General features: G+C 32.2%; 3 protein-coding genes across 3 annotated transcripts in view; 2 read left to right on the top strand and 1 right to left on the bottom strand.

The window, feature by feature from the left end:
* eff (ubiquitin-conjugating enzyme E2 eff) overlaps positions 1–6,678 on the top strand; it is a 33,750-nt gene extending 27,072 nt beyond the window's left edge. The window contains exon 5 of the mRNA XM_072532645.1: positions 1,847–6,678. Coding sequence (XP_072388746.1) covers positions 1,847–1,986 — 140 coding nt within the window. The 3' untranslated portion in view covers positions 1,987–6,678. The remainder of the gene's footprint in view (positions 1–1,846) is intronic.
* Positions 6,679–10,625: 3,947 nt separating this feature from the next.
* Positions 10,626–11,015, top strand: LOC140442460 (uncharacterized). Its single transcript, XM_072533529.1, has one exon. The coding sequence runs from the start codon at positions 10,626–10,628 to the stop codon at positions 11,013–11,015; it is 390 nt and encodes a 129-aa protein (XP_072389630.1).
* A 5,890-nt stretch (positions 11,016–16,905) lies between these two features.
* Positions 16,906–17,454, bottom strand: RpL30 (ribosomal protein L30). The gene has a single exon (XM_072532644.1). The coding sequence runs from the start codon at positions 17,312–17,314 to the stop codon at positions 16,964–16,966; it is 351 nt and encodes a 116-aa protein (XP_072388745.1). The 5' UTR covers positions 17,315–17,454; the 3' UTR covers positions 16,906–16,963.
* Between the last annotated feature and the right edge of the window lie 48 nt (positions 17,455–17,502).

Here is a 17,502-nt window from a genome sequence, read left to right as displayed (position 1 = left end):
ATTAAACTTGACGCATATTAATAGACCCGCAGTATGCTAATTCAATTGTTTGGTCTGTTTTTTATTTTTTATTTATTTTTTTTATTTGAGTTTAGTTTATTATCAACACATTTTTTCATGTAGCTTGATAATCTTTTAAAAAAATTATACCGCACCAATATTATTTGACAATAAATGTTATTCATTTCCTTTGTGACTTTATGACAGAGAACAACAGTTACAAAGAGAACAATTTATTTATTCTACAGTTAATCAACAACAAAGGATTGCGTACGATACTTGGATAGAAGCTATAAACATTGGATCTAGTAGAATTTACTTCTTTGATTCTCCGTGAAGGACAGAAGAAACATTACTACCTTGATTGTTATTGGCAATGATCAGATCGCAGTAACCCTCGCGTTGACTTCATCTGGAATATTTGCAACTTTATTAGAAGACGGACGAACTGCTCATTTTGCCTTGAAATTACCATTAAACATACAAATCAATGTAACACCAGATTGCAACATCTTCATTACAGGCACTGGAAAACTTTAAAAGATATTCGTAACAATCAAAAGCATTTTTGTTGGAGCTATGATTCTGTTATCAGACTATTCCTTATTTAATAATGATTCCCCAATTAACTGCTGCGGACGAACTAAATGCAAGTCTAACATCATCCAATTTGTTTCAGCAGGTAAAGACGCACCAATTGACAACTAACATAGTGTTTTTGCAACAAGATCAAAGTGCAATTGTGCTGTCGAAGCAGTTGTTAGATATTGGAAATGGTACAGTCGCTATTGACACCTCAACCGCAATAATTTCATTACCTAGAGATTTCTGTTACTTAACAGACTCGAAGGAGAGCTTATTCATCTGTGACACATTATTTAATTCTAAAGGTCGCGGCTTATTATCGGGCACGTAGCGTTTCCACTCCAGCAATTGGGCTGCGCGTTCACATGTTCATACATAGAACGTTTCAGTTTGGTTCGGTGAAGATATGATCTCGCTTTTCTCGACAAAAATTATGTGCAATTGCTCTTCTACTTAACGATGAAGAATGAAAAACTGTGTTAAAAAGAAGGTTTGAAGTACATCCAATGATAAAAGAAAGGAAGAAGGAATGTGAATACTGGACTTTATACAGAGAATTAATTGATGACGATGAAAAATATTATGGATATTTTAGAATGAATAGGATTCAGTTTAAATATGTTTTAAATTTAATTTCACCTTCAGTTAAAAAACAAAATACTACATTTAACGAAAAGTACATATGAAACCAAAAACTATTTTTAAAAAGAAGAGGTATCACTTCCGTACAAAAGTCCTAATTATTTATCACTTCCGTGATTAATTGTCATAAAGCAATAAAAACACATGCATAAATGACAAAATAGCGTCGAAACTTATTTTTTTAAATACATACTCTGTATCAAAATCAAACAAATGCCTAAATAAACAAGGGGAAAACGACGAACATCTAATGCACATTATCGTTACCAACCTGTTGCGGCTCGTTACGTAGCCGTCGGCATCAGTAAAATATTGTTTTCGAATATACTGAACGGAAGCGTTAAGTGCCTGAAACGCTATGTTCCGGACAGTGTGCGTTGTTCATATTTAAAACCATTTAAATGATATTTTTTGGAAACTAAACGCTTTGTGCTGGAAACGCAACGTGCACGATAATATGCCACGACCTTAAGGCGGTACGAACTTCGCCGGGTCAGCTAGTATTTCAATAAAATTGAAAGCCTCGAGTAGTAATCTAGTCTCCTTTATATTCTTATTTAAAATAGAAGACGTTTATATAAGTATACTAGGTAATCTAATATTGATTTTTATTTTTCAGTTTTGTTATCAATCTGCTCACTACTGTGTGATCCAAACCCAGATGACCCTTTAGTACCAGAAATTGCTAGGATATACAAAACCGATCGGGAAAAATACAACGAGTTGGCGCGCGAGTGGACTCGCAAATACGCTATGTGATGGCCAGGCCCCCCCGACCCTCATTTCACATATTAGAAGAAAAACAAAAACAATTTATTTAATAATACATAAAAAATCAACAAACACATCGGAGGGGATCGGCCAGCCTGTCATTTTCACAAACAAAATTCTACTGTACATTTGCTTTTTGAGGTTTTGGATTCCGCCACAATAATATCATGGGGCTTTTATGTAACTTTTCAATTCCCAAATGACACGTTGTGGTGATACTAGCGTCCAAACTGTGGAGGAAGAAAAAATGTTGATATAAAATAAGTACTATTTTTTCGTCTCTACCCAGGTTATCTGGCTGCCATTGCCTCACTCGCTCCCAACTGATACTATATTTAATATTAGATAAATTAATACGTAGGATTTTTGTGGTTCAACTAGGTGTACTATAATAATAAATATATATTTTTTCCATACTTTCCATGCTCTTTCAACAATTTTCATTCTAAGAGAAAGCAATATGAGAGTTTGTACTCACATAAAATCTGTAGATAATTTGTAAGTAATCAGTGTGTCTTTAAGTACAAACTCTTTTAAGATCTCAAAGGAATATTCGACTAATGAAAAATGTTAACGATTTATTATCTATACGTAGATTTTTTTACATCAGGAAGCAGTTTCATATTGAAATGTTGGGTACTAAATTAAAAACGATTTTTAACAATACCTTAAAACAAAAATCGTTTAAATTTTTTGGAACCTGCCAATTAGGAAAAGAAAGTAATGTAGATACTTGTAAATTTTTTAAATTAGAATATTTTTTTTTTGTTTATTAAACTAATTTTGAAGGAATTATAAATCTTGACATTTTTCTAATAGTAAAACTGGATGTGCAGTGATGTATATTGTTTACGTTCTAAACAGTGTTCATTATTTTTACTGATGGCTGGCTAATGTAACTTTCAAGGCTTTTAGAAAAGGAATCTACCGTAAACGAAGGCGTACTTTACAACAATGTTTGATAAAAATTGAAATTAATTGTAAACTTTTTATTTATTTACTGAATATAAATAAACCTTAAAAGTAATTTTCAAGTTATTATTTTGAGACTTTCGTACCATATGCAACCATTTGTGTTCCAAAAGTACTTAAATGATCCCTCCGGTGCATGGCATATGCGGCAACACGGACGCGTTACATTTTATAACTATTTAAAACTGTTTAATGGTGATTTGCCAAAGGGGAATCTGTCGTTTCCATTTCCATTTAGGCCATGTTTTTGAAATCTTGGGAGGGTATCATTGAAAAATTGAGAAAACAATTTATCTTTATGATGTCTATCCCACGTAAATTGTTGTTCAAGCAGACACTTTTTATAGATGGGATATATTCTCAATAGGTACGCAAGAGATAAAAGTATATCAAATATTACATAAGACATGCAAACCGATTGTTACGATGGGAAAGCAACAAAGGGTTAAGCTAGACAAAATGCTCTCACTCCCCGAATTCAATTTTTTATGTTTAATGCGATTAAAAATAAGACTGCGCAATTTTAACGCCCTAACCCAAAACATGTAATTTTTTCGTTTTTATTAGTGACGTTTTTGGGCAAGGGGGTGTGGCGGGCTCAAAATGTGCTGTCTTATTCTTTATTAACATAAAAATAAAAGTGAAAATGAAAAATTGATTGAGGTTGTTTCGATCTCAAAGATATGATTAAAACCCCGCAAAAACGCTGAAAAACATGGTTTTTGAAGGGTTTAAAAGTGTTTCACCCAATGTCCTAAAGGACCCAGTTATTACAAGTTATATATAACCTATAAAAAACCCTGATTGGATCTATTTTGAAGTCTATAAACTGAAGCAAATTTAAAAAAAAACTCAAAAGTTTTTTGGATTTTTAAGGTGGCACACCTGACGGAAAAATCTGAAAAAAATCACATAGTTTTTTATTAAATACACAAAATAGAATAGATTTTACAAAGTTATCACAAAACAAACCAAAGAATGCCGTGAATAATAACTTCAATGGGAAGAAACCACAATTGAAGTAAAAATGCGTTATATTTGATGTTTATATATAGTCTCGGAATTATATAATGAATAAAATATATTTCATTTCTGCTTAGTTTGTCTTAATCAAGGTAGATTAGATTTAGAGAGGTGGCTTTTTGGCCTATTCCACTGCGACCTTTTCACATCTATTGTGGTATTCTAGTCCTAGATAACATTCTCTAGCCTGACCCTTTTTATAAAGTGTACTAGCTTCAAGACTGTACCTTCCATGTAGCTATTTGCCGGTGGATATTCTTCTAATGCAAAGCTTAATCAAGGTATATACACAAACAATTTTTAAATGTGTTAATACTCTGTTATTAGAAAATTGTGGTACCACTTATAATAAAGTAACTTTAGATATATATGAATTTCACCTGTATTGATAATGATATGTGATAGTGTCAGACTTCCAACTTCTGGTCATTGGCTCTTTTAACCTAAATTTCATTTTTTTTTAACCTAAAGTTCATTTCCATATATCCAAAATAAAGTTTGTTCTTTATGCTTATTCTTAAAAAACTTCTCTGTTTCTTTTAATTTTAAAGTAAATGTTTATATCAGAAGAATAAACGTGCAACGGATAGCTCAAGTGGTAAAACGTTTGATTGGTAAGACTGGCATGGGCTTAATCATTGAGATAATTCGACTCAGCCTAAATAAAATGAGTACCTTCGGTAAATGAGTTAAAAACAGATACAATACAATACAAACACACTTGTAGTGTGTGGACCGTCACTTACAATATAGTATGAAGGTGTAACAAAACACGAAATGTAATAATTTAAAATATATTTAACCACCGAAACCGTTCAGTTTTATGATAGTGATAAATCAAAACTTTGGAAGGAAATGCGAAAAATACAACTAAAATTTGGGTGTAACTGTATATAAACATCTATAGACCATTCGTTTTACTTCGTCCATATTTCTTGATGTGATTTTATATTTATTTCGGTATGTTCGAATGGTCACAGAAGAAGTCATGATAATATTGATTATCAGGACCACCTACAACTGAACTAGAAAATCGTGAACCGATTTTTTATTTAAATCATCACTTGAATGAGACACTATTTCATTGTGACTTACTGAGTTTTTTTTGTTGATCAATATGCAAATGTGCATTTTAATGAATTACACGTTGGACTATTAAAATTGTACAGACCTTTCCAAACTTCTAATTAATGGAAGCCCATAAAATATACCTTGAACATTATTAGCTAATTTTTTCGACATAAGTAAATCTGTGTTATCTTTTAAACATCAAATTTTGATAACTATTTTTTTATTTAGGCTTCTTGCTTATGTTTTTCTGAAGCTATTTTCTTGTGGCATCTTATAGTAATTACTGTTTTAATGAGAATTGTCAGTTTTAAAGAGTCAGAATTGAAGTTTATTGACGTTTAATTTCCCCTCGGATCGATTTCTGAAGTGGAAATTGAAACGTCAATAAACTTATTTTAAACTTCAATTGCGGCTTATTTACATTAAAATAGTAAATTCTTGCTTATGTCCATGTAATGCCGACTATTCCCTCCTGTAATTGCCTTCTATCATTCTCCTTTTTGGTTTTCATATCATATTTCTTTCATAGATTTGTTGATACTTAAATTCCAGAGTTGTCGGCCAGTGGGCCGCATGTTGAGTCCTCAACATGTGTAAGTAACAGTATCGGAATTGAGCCCGGGGGGGATTTAACCCCCAAAAAACCCCCTGAGTGCGCCACTGGTAAGATGTCTAGTGGATTAATGGTTCAAGCCACATTCTGGCCGAATGGATCGGGTCGGCTTATGGATTAGGAGATAGGTACTTAAACTCATTATCACTATTTCATTGATCACTGCCAAAAGGCGTTAACGATTTAGGATTTTAGATACTTTAAAGGACCTTCGTGGTTGTTGCTAAGGGTGTTCTGTTCAAATTTTGTAAAAAATGGTACTCTTTGGGACACAAATATTTTGATATTTATGGTTTAAACCACTTGTTGTTTAAAATTGATTGATATGTTAGGAGATAGTTTTCCTCGCGGTTGATTCCTCTTTCAATTCTACACTATGCACTTGATTGAATTTAGATGTTGATATGTAACTATAAACAGTATCCAGTTTGCTTATATTAGTCGTATTTTATAAACTTGCAATTGTATAATTTTTAATTTTGTCATCTAAAAATAGTTTTTGTACAAGAAATGTAGATGTGAAAAAGACGTATTGCATGTTTTTGAGGTACCTAAAAAAAGGGTAGCCTATCTCCTCCAAGATTTTTTAATGTACCGTACACTTTTTACTCCTCCTTTAAGTTAAATTATTACAGTGTAAAATATCAAATCTTATTACATGATAAGGAAACTTAGTATATTTGTTATATATTTTTTCTCGTAATTAAACAGGACACATTAAATGTTGAAATTCACAGGAGTGTATTTTTCTTTATTTTCTTCTTAGTGTTTTGTGATAGTGAGCGAGACTCTGAAAAAGTTTTTTATATAGTGAATTTTTCGTTGGTTATATGGGACAATAAAGCGATATATCTGTTTACTCAAAATGTTTTTGATGCAAATGTGTACTTTTCGGATTCATCAATATTGTGCAAGGACATATTGTCAAAAGAAGCAATAGAACTGGGCTTACAATTTTCATTTACATATAGGACATAAGTTAATAAAACTATTAAAATGCTTGTTTGATTTTCTATTACTTGTACCCTAATGTTCAATACTAAACTTATTAATTTTGTTGGAAAACGGATATTTTGTTAAACAAACGAGTTGTACCTTAAGTAAGAGAATTTTATAGAAATGAAATTTATCAAATGTTTCATGCAACATATTGTTAGACTTCTTTGAAATCAACTTTATTCAGAACACTAACTATAATTCTGTACCCTGGGATCAAAAATGGTCAACTCCATTTTTACAACAATGGAGATAAACACGTATATATGTGACAAACACAATAAAATGGCATTTCGTGATACATTATTATAAGAACAACATCGATTTTATCGTTTCAATACTTTAATTTAATGCACAAAAAATGCTACTAATAAATTGGATTTGGCCAGTTTTGAAAATTTGGTATTGGATGTAAGAGAATTTGACCCCTTTTGAAAATTACAATAATGGATTTGCCTAAATCTGAAACTAACAAAATGCCACTAGAAACAGGTAAGGATTCTGCCATTTCTTATACGGTAAACATATGGTATCATGCCCTGATACTTTAAGATTTATTAATAGGATTATTAAATAAATGCAAACTAGTACTATAAAAATTTATTGAATCAACAGGGAGTTCGGCCCTGATAGCGATCAAATCTACCACGTTATCAGCTGTCCCAAAATATACTCATTTTAAAGGGTAAAAACAAACCATAATTTAATATTTTATACCTCTACTACAAATTTAAGTGCATTAGTTAGTGCTGAAAATATTATCTCAAGTGAGTAGCACTTATTTTCGTATTATTTTTGTAACACCAACAAAATAACCTTTAAATAATATTTACGTAAAGAGATAACAAAAATTCCAGTTAGGTCTTGATCAGGGACCGGCCACAGGATCGGCTCAACTTCTGATCAAGAAAATTAATAAAATGACCTCATACTCAATAATACTACTCACAACTCCACTAAACACAGTTACTCAGATGTCATAAATTATTTTAAACATCCAACAAAACAACAAGCAATAGTCATATCCATCATTGAAGGTACAAAAATCCATGATTACGTCGTAGCTGTTGGATCACTAGTGGGTCCAATTAATGTACTTTTTGCCTCCAGAATTGCTAACAATAGGATATGCATATACCTCTCTTCAAAAAAACTGTTGATGCTCTTCTTCATTCTTATAAATATATCGAAATAAATGGATGTCAAGTCGAAGTAAGAAGATTAATTTCTCCAGCCCAGAGACTTCTAATATCTAATGCATGTTCTACAATCCCGAACGAAATAATTGAACAATAATTACAAAAACTTGGTATTCACACTGTATCCAAAATGGCTTTTCTTCGAGTAGGTATGTCTGAAAGTGAGTACAGTCATGTTATGAGCTTTAGAAGGCAATCATTCATTATACCCCTGGAAAATATGTCTATTCCTGACTCTTTTACCATAACTCATGATAATACTTCCTACCGGGTATTTCCCTTCATAGACGAATTCAGTTGCTCCAAATGTAAAACCATTGGTCATCAAGAATCAGAATGCGCTCACATTTCAAACCAAACTAATTCAACTACCCTCTTAGATTCATCCCAAACCACATCATCATTATCTAAACCTCATGAACCTAATAATACCTCTTCAACTCCCCTCTCAGATTTAACTCAAACCACATCGTCATTATCTAAACCTAATGATAAAATATATCAATCTACGGAAACCGACCTCATCCAAAACATATCTAAAGATAACACAAACACTTCGTCTTCTTCTTCCAAAACATCACCAGCTGAAAATACTACGGAAATCGACCTCATCCAAAACATGTCTAAAGATTATCCAAACACTCTTCTTCTTCCTAAACAACAGCATCAGCTGTAAATAACACTAAAAATACTACGACACCAGAAACACCAATAACCTTAAATAATGCAGTCAATTCTAAACAGATAAAAAGACATAACATATCATCTCCTGAAATTAATGAAGACAACTCAAAAATCGACTCATCCGTTTTTAATACCCCTAAACAATATAAACCAAAAAAGAAACCCAAACCCCCCGCGAAGATGTCATTCACTCCCTAGCATCCATCCAAGAAAAAATGGAAAATAGATCACCTCCATTTATACTAAATTTACAACAGAAAATTAGAAAAAAAGCCTACGCGTGGTCGTTATTCGACAACAAGTACCAGATAACTGATTCAGAATGGTATAGTCACGTGAGCAAGTTCCGAGCTACTATTAATCTGATTGATTAAAACTGAAATTGTCAGGATTTGACTAAATTTGACATCACACTGATTTTTATAGGCAATTTGTAAGCGTTAATATGGATTTGGCCCGGTATTGAACATTACTATTCTGAAGACTCGTTTTCAAGGTTTGTACCCACCATAAAAGTACATTTTCGAAATTGACCAATTTTTACTCCAGGGTACAGAAGTATAATACTTGTTTACAATAACTCAATGATAATTATAAACTTCAAAACTCAAAATACTACTGTCCAAACTTCACCAGACATTTCATGAATTTTCGATGTCATCTTGAATGTTCTCGAACTACTTCTTTTTCGTGAAGGGACGTTTTCTATGGGGGTTAAATCTTACGGAACTTTCCTAACACTGCTCCTTCCTTCATAGTTATTCGCATCGAATAACTGGACTATCAGGGATCGATTAAAGCCAACAGGGTGGATCTGGATCATTTCCATGGTATGGAGCTAGTATCTCGATATGAACTACCTTGGTTTACTTCTAGCTGAAAACTGGGTCGGTAGATTAAGTCGTTTATTTTCTGCACGACGGTGTACGGACTTTCCCAGTTTCGTTGAAGTTTGGGACAAAGTCCATTCTTTTCAAAAATTGTCCCCGTAGCATGCATGTCGAGCCTGTTCTTGATTTTATCACTTTAAAGCTTCAAACTTTTACGAGCAAATTCGTAGACTTTTTCCAAATGTTCGATGTACATCAGGGATGAAAGTTATTTCCGGCTCTCCGAGAAAACATATTGCCATTTTACCACGACTTCTTGTGCTAGGGTCTTTTCTACCATTACATAAATCGCATTTCTTACACAAATCTTCTTTCATCTAGGCGGCAATTGATCCAGTAAAACATGTCTCGAACTCTGACAATTGAAAAGTGGTATAATTTCCGGGAAAACCCTAAAACAGCTCTTTTCTTTTTCCCATACAAATATTTTATATGTATTCTGTGAAGTGGCAGAAACGGGCATTGCCACATGCACACATTTTGATTTGGTTAGTTGTAAAGATAAGGCCAAATGAAGTTGATACAGTAATATCAGCTGAAATTCTCGATGTAGACGTAGATCCTAGATTGCATGAGGTAGTTATCAAAAACATAATACATGGTCCCTGTGGAACTCTTAATCAAAATTCACCGTGTATGGTGGATGGTAAATGTTCAAAGCGATATCCACGGACATTAATATCTGAAACAATCACTGGTAATGACGGTTATCCACTGTATAACGATCCTCCGATCGACAGCAGACAATGGAAGATCAACAATTGTCAAATTAAATCAATTGTCAACAAAATATTGAAATAGATAATCGCTGGATTGTTCCATATTCACCCATTTTATCAAAGACCTTCAAAGCGCACATCAACGTTGAATCTTGCCATTCAGTGAAATCTATTAAATACATTTGCAAATATGTAACCAAATGGAGTGATATGGCTGTGATTGGTATTAATACAGAGAATTCCAATTATGAAGTCAGTGGCACACCGACGGGGGGGGGGGGGGTTTGGGGGTTAAACCCCCCCCCCCCCCCAGACCCTATTCCGACACTATTACTTACACATTTTAAGGACTCAAAATGGAGGTAACACCATAAAAAAAAATTTGGTGACCAACCAAAACCCCCCCCCCCAAAGGTAAATTATTCTAGGTGCGCTACTGTATGAAGTTACCCAATACCAAATGGGTCGCTATGTTAGTAGTAATGAAGCAGTTTGGCGAATATTTTCTTTTTCTATTCATGAGAGACACCCTACTGTTGTTCATTTAGCTGTGTATTTAGAAAATGGACAAAGAGTATATTTTACAGCACAGAACGCAGTACAAAGAGCTGCTCAGCCACCATCTACATCTACTACACTAACCAGTTTTTTTGAGATATGCCAAAACGATGCTTTTGCTCAAACATTGTTATGCTCGGAAATGCCAAAATATTATACTTGGAATCAATCCTCAATGAGATTTATACGACGGAAACAAGGAAAACCAGTTCCAGGATACCCAGATGTATATTCTACCGATGCGATTGTTCGAATTTATTCAGTACATCCAAGCAATGATGAATGTTTTTAATTACGACTGCTATTAGTCAATGTACGTGGCCCAACACCATTCCAACATTTACGAACTGTTGATGGTGATTTGTCATACAGAGAACCCTGCCATCTTTTGCAATTGCTATAAAATGACGCTCATTGGGATCAAACTCTCAATGATGCAGTAATATCATCACAAGCTCATCAAATACGAACATTGTTTTCTATAATCATATCTACATGCTTCCCATAAAACCCAAATGATTTGTGGATCAAGTACAAAGATAATATGTGTGATGATATTTTGTATCAAATACGGATTAGAAGGGGAAATCAAAATATACAAATAAGCAAAGAAATTTACAATGAAGCATTAATTAGAATTGAGGACATGTGCTTGATGATGTCAAACAAACTATTATTTCAATTAGGCCTGGCCGCGCCTAATCGTCCAATGCATAATTCTTTTAACTAAGAGTTGCACCGAGAAAAACTGTATGGTCTAACACTTTGAAAGAATTAATTCAAACAAATCTTCCACTATTGAATGAACAACAGATGTATGTATTTGATACACTTATAAAAGTAACCAATGATAAAACAGGAGGGATTTACTTCTTAGGTGCACCTGGTGGTGCAGGAAAAACTTTTTTTGATTTCATTGATATTAGTAACAATTCGCTCACAAAATAAAATAATTGCACTTGCACTCGCTTCGTCGGGAATCGCAGCAACTTTGCTTGAAGGTGGTCGAACAGCCCATTCAGCACTAAAATTGCCATTAAACATGCAAAGCAACGAAACTCCAACCTGCAGCATTTCGAAGAACTCTGCAATGGCAAAGGTTTTGAAGCAATGTGAATTGATTGTTTAGAATGAATGCACGATGGCACATAAAAAATCTTTGGAGGCTTTTGATAGAACCTTACAAGATCTACGGAGCAATCATAACCCATTTGGTGGCGCAATGATTTTATTAGCAGGAGATTTTCGTCAAATATTGTCCATGATCAACGCCAGCTGGTGAACTCAATGCATATTTAAAGTCCTCCAATTTGTGGAAACATGTCAAGGTATTACACTTAAGCAAGAATATGCATGTCGAGTTGCAAAATGACCAATCTGGAGACATATTCTCTAAACACCTTGACTTGACACATGATTACAGAAACCATGATTGGTTTAGCGAACGAGCTATATTGGCTGCAAAAAAACATAGATATAAATGAATTAAGTTTCAAAATTCAAGAACAAATTACAGGCGAATTGAGGATATACAAATCAGTTAATTCGGCTACTAACCAAGATGATGTCGTCAACTATCCGCCTGAATTTTTATACTCGCTGGATGTACCAGGATTGCCACCTCACAATCTTCAATTAAAGGTTGGATCGGTAGTTATAATGTTGAGAAATATCAACCTTTGCAACGGCACACGGTTAGCGATAAAAAAAATTATTGAACATGATAGAAGCAACTATACTGAAAGGAAAGTATAAAGGAGAAGACGTTTTGCCTCTAGACATAGTATTTTAAAAATTCCTATCGTTAATAAGGGACGAACAAAGAGAAAGCGTTGCAAAATAAGCTCCGAAAACAAAATTAAAGCAGACAACATATCACTGCGAAAAATGTCCTGATCAAATGTGTTGAATATTTTATAGAATAAATAAACTTATTTTTTCTAAAATTCCGTTATATAACTATTTTTTAGAAAAAACATTCTAATTTGACTTGTGCGGATCGGAGCCAGTCAGCGATACACTAGAAATTTAATTAAATAAACACTTTATTTAATTAATTTAATATTACTATATATTCTAATACCAATTACAATGATATTTTAGAAAAACGTTATTGCCGCTCCTGGGTAACACCTCTCAAAAAAAGTCAGCAGCGAATGTGTTAAGAGCCAATTTCACCGTGTTAGCATTACATATAACTTCGACTGGTCTAGCTTGACTGTAACTGGACACTTTACCAACTCGGATAACATGTGATATGGTGGATTCCTCTTGCTGTAAGCCAAGTAAACGAAAGACCTCACACACCTGAGATTTGTCAGAGCTAAGGCGATCAGCTAATACATTAGATAAATCATAAGATTTTGAGCTCTATCTATACGTTGTACTTTAAAAAATTTAATTGGCTATTATTGGTCGCATGCTATTATTTGCTTTTCACCAGTACCAAGATCTTGGTCATATTTACCAAAGAATATAGATGCATGCGTCTATATTCTTTGTATTTACTTTAACTTTACAGACCTTGGCAGATTTATTAGAAATACTGAATGAAAACACACAAATATGGCATCAAAATGAACTTAAAGAACAAAAAATTCATGGTTATCACAAAATATCCACGAAAGATTAGATATCAACAACATTCAAATAGAAAGAGTAAACATGTACATATGCTTGGAAACCCATGTTGATATCCAACCTTCAATGGAAGACAAAACTTTAAGAATTTACGTTATATATATATATATATATATATATATATATATATATATATATATATATATATATATATATATATATTAGAAATGATTATTTCGACCAAAAAATAATTTATAAATAAGTTCGAATTATCGGGTAAAGTGGTCTGTAATGAAAATCTTTCGTTTTTCTAAATTACTCAATATTTCGCCATTTATTTAATGTTCAAATTGTTTTAGTTTACTCCTGAAGAAGCTGTTAAACAAATGGCGAAATATTGAGTAATTTAGAAAAACGAAAGATTTTCATTACAGACCACTTTACCCGATAATTCGAACTTATTTATATATATATATATATATATATATATATATATATATATATATATATATATATATATATATATATATATATATATATATATATTAGCAAGAACTGAAACTAAATCCTAATAAAACGCAGGTGATAATCGAGTAGCTGGAAATGTACTAAAGATTGAAATCAATGGAAATAGATTTAAGCCTTGTAACAAAAAGTGTAGATTATCGGTTAATGAGAAAGTAATTAGATATAAGCAATGTACTTACATAATTTCTTAAAATTATAACATCCTTCAGTATCTGTTGATGATACATCATACTGTTGAAAAGACAAGTTATATGAGTAGTGAAAGCAAATTAACGATATATAAAATTTGAACTGAATTAAAAAGTTGTAGTAAAATACCTGTTTGCAGAATTAGTCTTTTATGTATTCACATAAAACTTGACATTAGAATGACAAAAAAATTATATCTATAACTATTTTTGAACAAAATCTTGCAAATTTCTAGGTTATTTTTAGCTGATTTACGGCTAGATTGAAAATCTGAATTTTCCAACCTAGGTTCATGATCATATCAGGTACTCGATTTGATTTGGTTCTTGAAAAGGTACATTTTCTGTCTCATCTGTTATTGATTCACTAGTGGAATTCTCTAGTGTATTATTTGGACTTTCATTTTCATCTTCATCATTATCGTGATTCAATAATTTTAGGTCATCTCTAAGAGCTAAATGCTTCGTTGCAACTGTACTTTCCTTTCCATTTGGATACTGTATTAAGGCGTAATCTGAATTGGATTCTAAGGGATCAACCTCTTTAACTGTGGGATCAAACTTATTTGTTCATATAAATTTTATTACTAATACTTTGTATCTTCAAGCCATGAAGGAATAGAAGTTCCACTAGTAGATCTTCATTGATAAGACAACAAATGTTCATGAGGTGTACAATTAGTTGCTGTACACAGTAAACTTCATATAGAGTGCAGAACATCTGGTAGAACAGTTTCCCATTTAGTGATGTCTAAAATTTTGGTTTTCAGTGCTATTAGCTTTCCCCATTAAAACTCCATTTTATCTTTCGACTTAACCATTTCCTTCAGGGTTATATGGTGTTGTTCTGCTTGAAGATATTCCTTTAAGTGTGAATAATTAATAACATCTTGTGAAGTTAAGCTAGTTCTCCCGTCAGAATGTATATATCGTCGTTCAGATGTCAAAATCTTATATCTCAAAATTAGTGTATTTAGGGAAATTACTTCCCATAGTAGAAAATACAACCTATACAACTTTTGAAGTTGTTTTTTCTGAAATGTGGGTAGTTTCACAAATTGAATTATTTGTGACAAGGATTAAACTTGAAAATAATAAAAAAAAAAATTTTTTCGAAAAAAAAATATGAGATGAGTTTTTGAAATTTAAATACTATTTAATTTCAGAACTTACTTATTTAGAGGTTTTGGTAGCATATTCTCATCTTTCTTACTTCTTTTTTTATAGACAAAAAACAATATGACAGAACAAAAATTAAATGTTTATTCTTGAAGAAATGAAACATAACATAGACATTCTTATATAAAATAAACATAAGCATTTCTCATATTTTGAAAACAAAAAAAATAGTGTCATAATTAGTTATAAAAATCATGATAGTCTGGGTGAATAACGATCTTAAGAGATGGCAGGTGATTAAATTTGTTGTCTGTAATGCCCAAATGAACAGCTTAAATCTGCAAACAGGGATTTTACTACAATTTTATTCACATAAAACTTGACATTAAAAGTATTTTAATACAGAGATACCAGATAAACGAAATTTGGGTGAACAAGAGTTACACAGTGGGCAACATGTGACAGAATACTTGTCAGTAACTGAAGTGAACGAGGGTTATATAGTGGGTAAAATGGGACAATCTTCACAACAGGCTTTTTTGAAAGGATTATTTACAGGAGAAAAGATTCTTTCGGGTAAGGGATGACACTTAATGATAATACACCTAACACCTAATGATGACATATTAGAAGTAAGAACAAAATTTGAGAAAGTGGTTCTTTAACATTTCAATCTAAAACACAGTAGACTACCATAAAAATATGAACAGTGATATATTCCTAACTTTACCTATTATTTTTATCTTCTATGTTTCCATACTATGTTTTTAGTCCACCAGAACATTTACCTCAGACAATATATTTAGTCATGTTGCATTGAGTAAACCTATTTTGAGCTAACAATAAATCATGCAATCCACCACATTAGACATAAGGCATTTGAATAATACAGACTTGACATTCTTACTGAGATTTCTATCATATGAGGTGAAAAATCATGTGTATCAATTTTAAATTAATTGCACTACTACTCCCTTTCAGTCAAAAGTTAGTCACTGTTTCACCAAACGCTAAGTTTTGATAAACACTTCAAACTGAACAGACATGGGATCAATGCTGTTTCCCATTGTTCATTTTTTTTATTAAATTAGTATCAAATAAATTAAATATTTTTTATATGCGATTAAGGTAAAATAATTGATTGTAATGAAAATTACATTTTATAATAATTGTTTGACATTTAGACTCTGGAAATCTTTCCCAAAAAAGATTATCAAAGATTGTTTTAAAAAATAGTGAGGTTTTATAACCAAAACTTGTTCAAAAGAAATTGAAGTGTCAAACAAAAATTCTAAAATGTTAATTTTCATTACAATCAATTGAATCTTAACAGTTAACTTAAAGACATACCACTAAAAAACAGTTCAGAACCTTTCCTAACACATAATTTTTCTGAATATTACATAAGGATATCCAAAAAAAGCTTAAATACATTTTAAATTAACTGGTTTAAGTGCTTTAAAATTTTCATTAAATAAATCAGAAAATGAATAAAAAGTTAGATTCTGTAGATAATTTTTATGTTATTCTTGTGAACCTGCTTACCAATGATGCATTTTAGCAACTGTAAGACACACTAAAGCTGTAGAAGATTCAGCCATAAGATATTTTGTACCCTTGCTCTTGTACCAACAAAGAACAAAATATAAAGTTACACAATGTGACTATATTACCAGAATTTTCAACATATTTTACATCACATCAAACAACTAATACTAAATATTGAAATAAAATTAATGTTTGGAGGAAAGTAAAAACTGAATAACCTAATGGTTCAATATTTTATTGAAAAAAAATTTTAATTATAAAAGATAAGCTACTTGATTTATTTTTCGCCACCTTCAGATGCAGGCATGGATCTAATGATATCACTGTCTCCGGGATCTGTAATGGACATAGCGCACACCCTGAAGTATTTTCCGCATGCTGTGCCTAGCTCTACATTATTTCCAGAATAATGGTGGACTCCAGTTTTAGCCAACATAGCGTAGTATTCAATTTCGGATTTCCTTAGGGGAGGAGTGTTGTTGGAAATTATAATAAGTTTTGATTTACCTTGTCTCAATGTTTTTAAAGTCTGCTTGTATCCCAGACAATATTTGCCAGACTTCATTACCAAAGCCAAACGGCTGTTGATACTTTCAATAGCCTTCTTCTGTTTCTTTTGGGCAACCATTTTACTGATTTTTAAATCGCAAAGTGCTGAAAATACAGCAAATCTTTAATAAGAAAAAACTTCGAACCACACTTTTCAATGAGTTGAAGGAAAGAGAACAACCACGTTGTGGCAGGTTAACTTTATTCGGTTGGTAATGCAGGTTCCTTGTTCCTTTTCACCAGTACCAACTGTTAATTTTAGTGGTC

The sequence above is a fragment of the Diabrotica undecimpunctata genome, chromosome 5, assembly GCF_040954645.1.
Source record: "Diabrotica undecimpunctata isolate CICGRU chromosome 5, icDiaUnde3, whole genome shotgun sequence".
Taxonomy (NCBI): Eukaryota; Metazoa; Arthropoda; class Insecta; order Coleoptera; family Chrysomelidae; genus Diabrotica; species Diabrotica undecimpunctata.
Note: the sequence above shows the minus strand (reverse complement) of the source record. Positions and strands in the feature narration are given on the sequence as shown.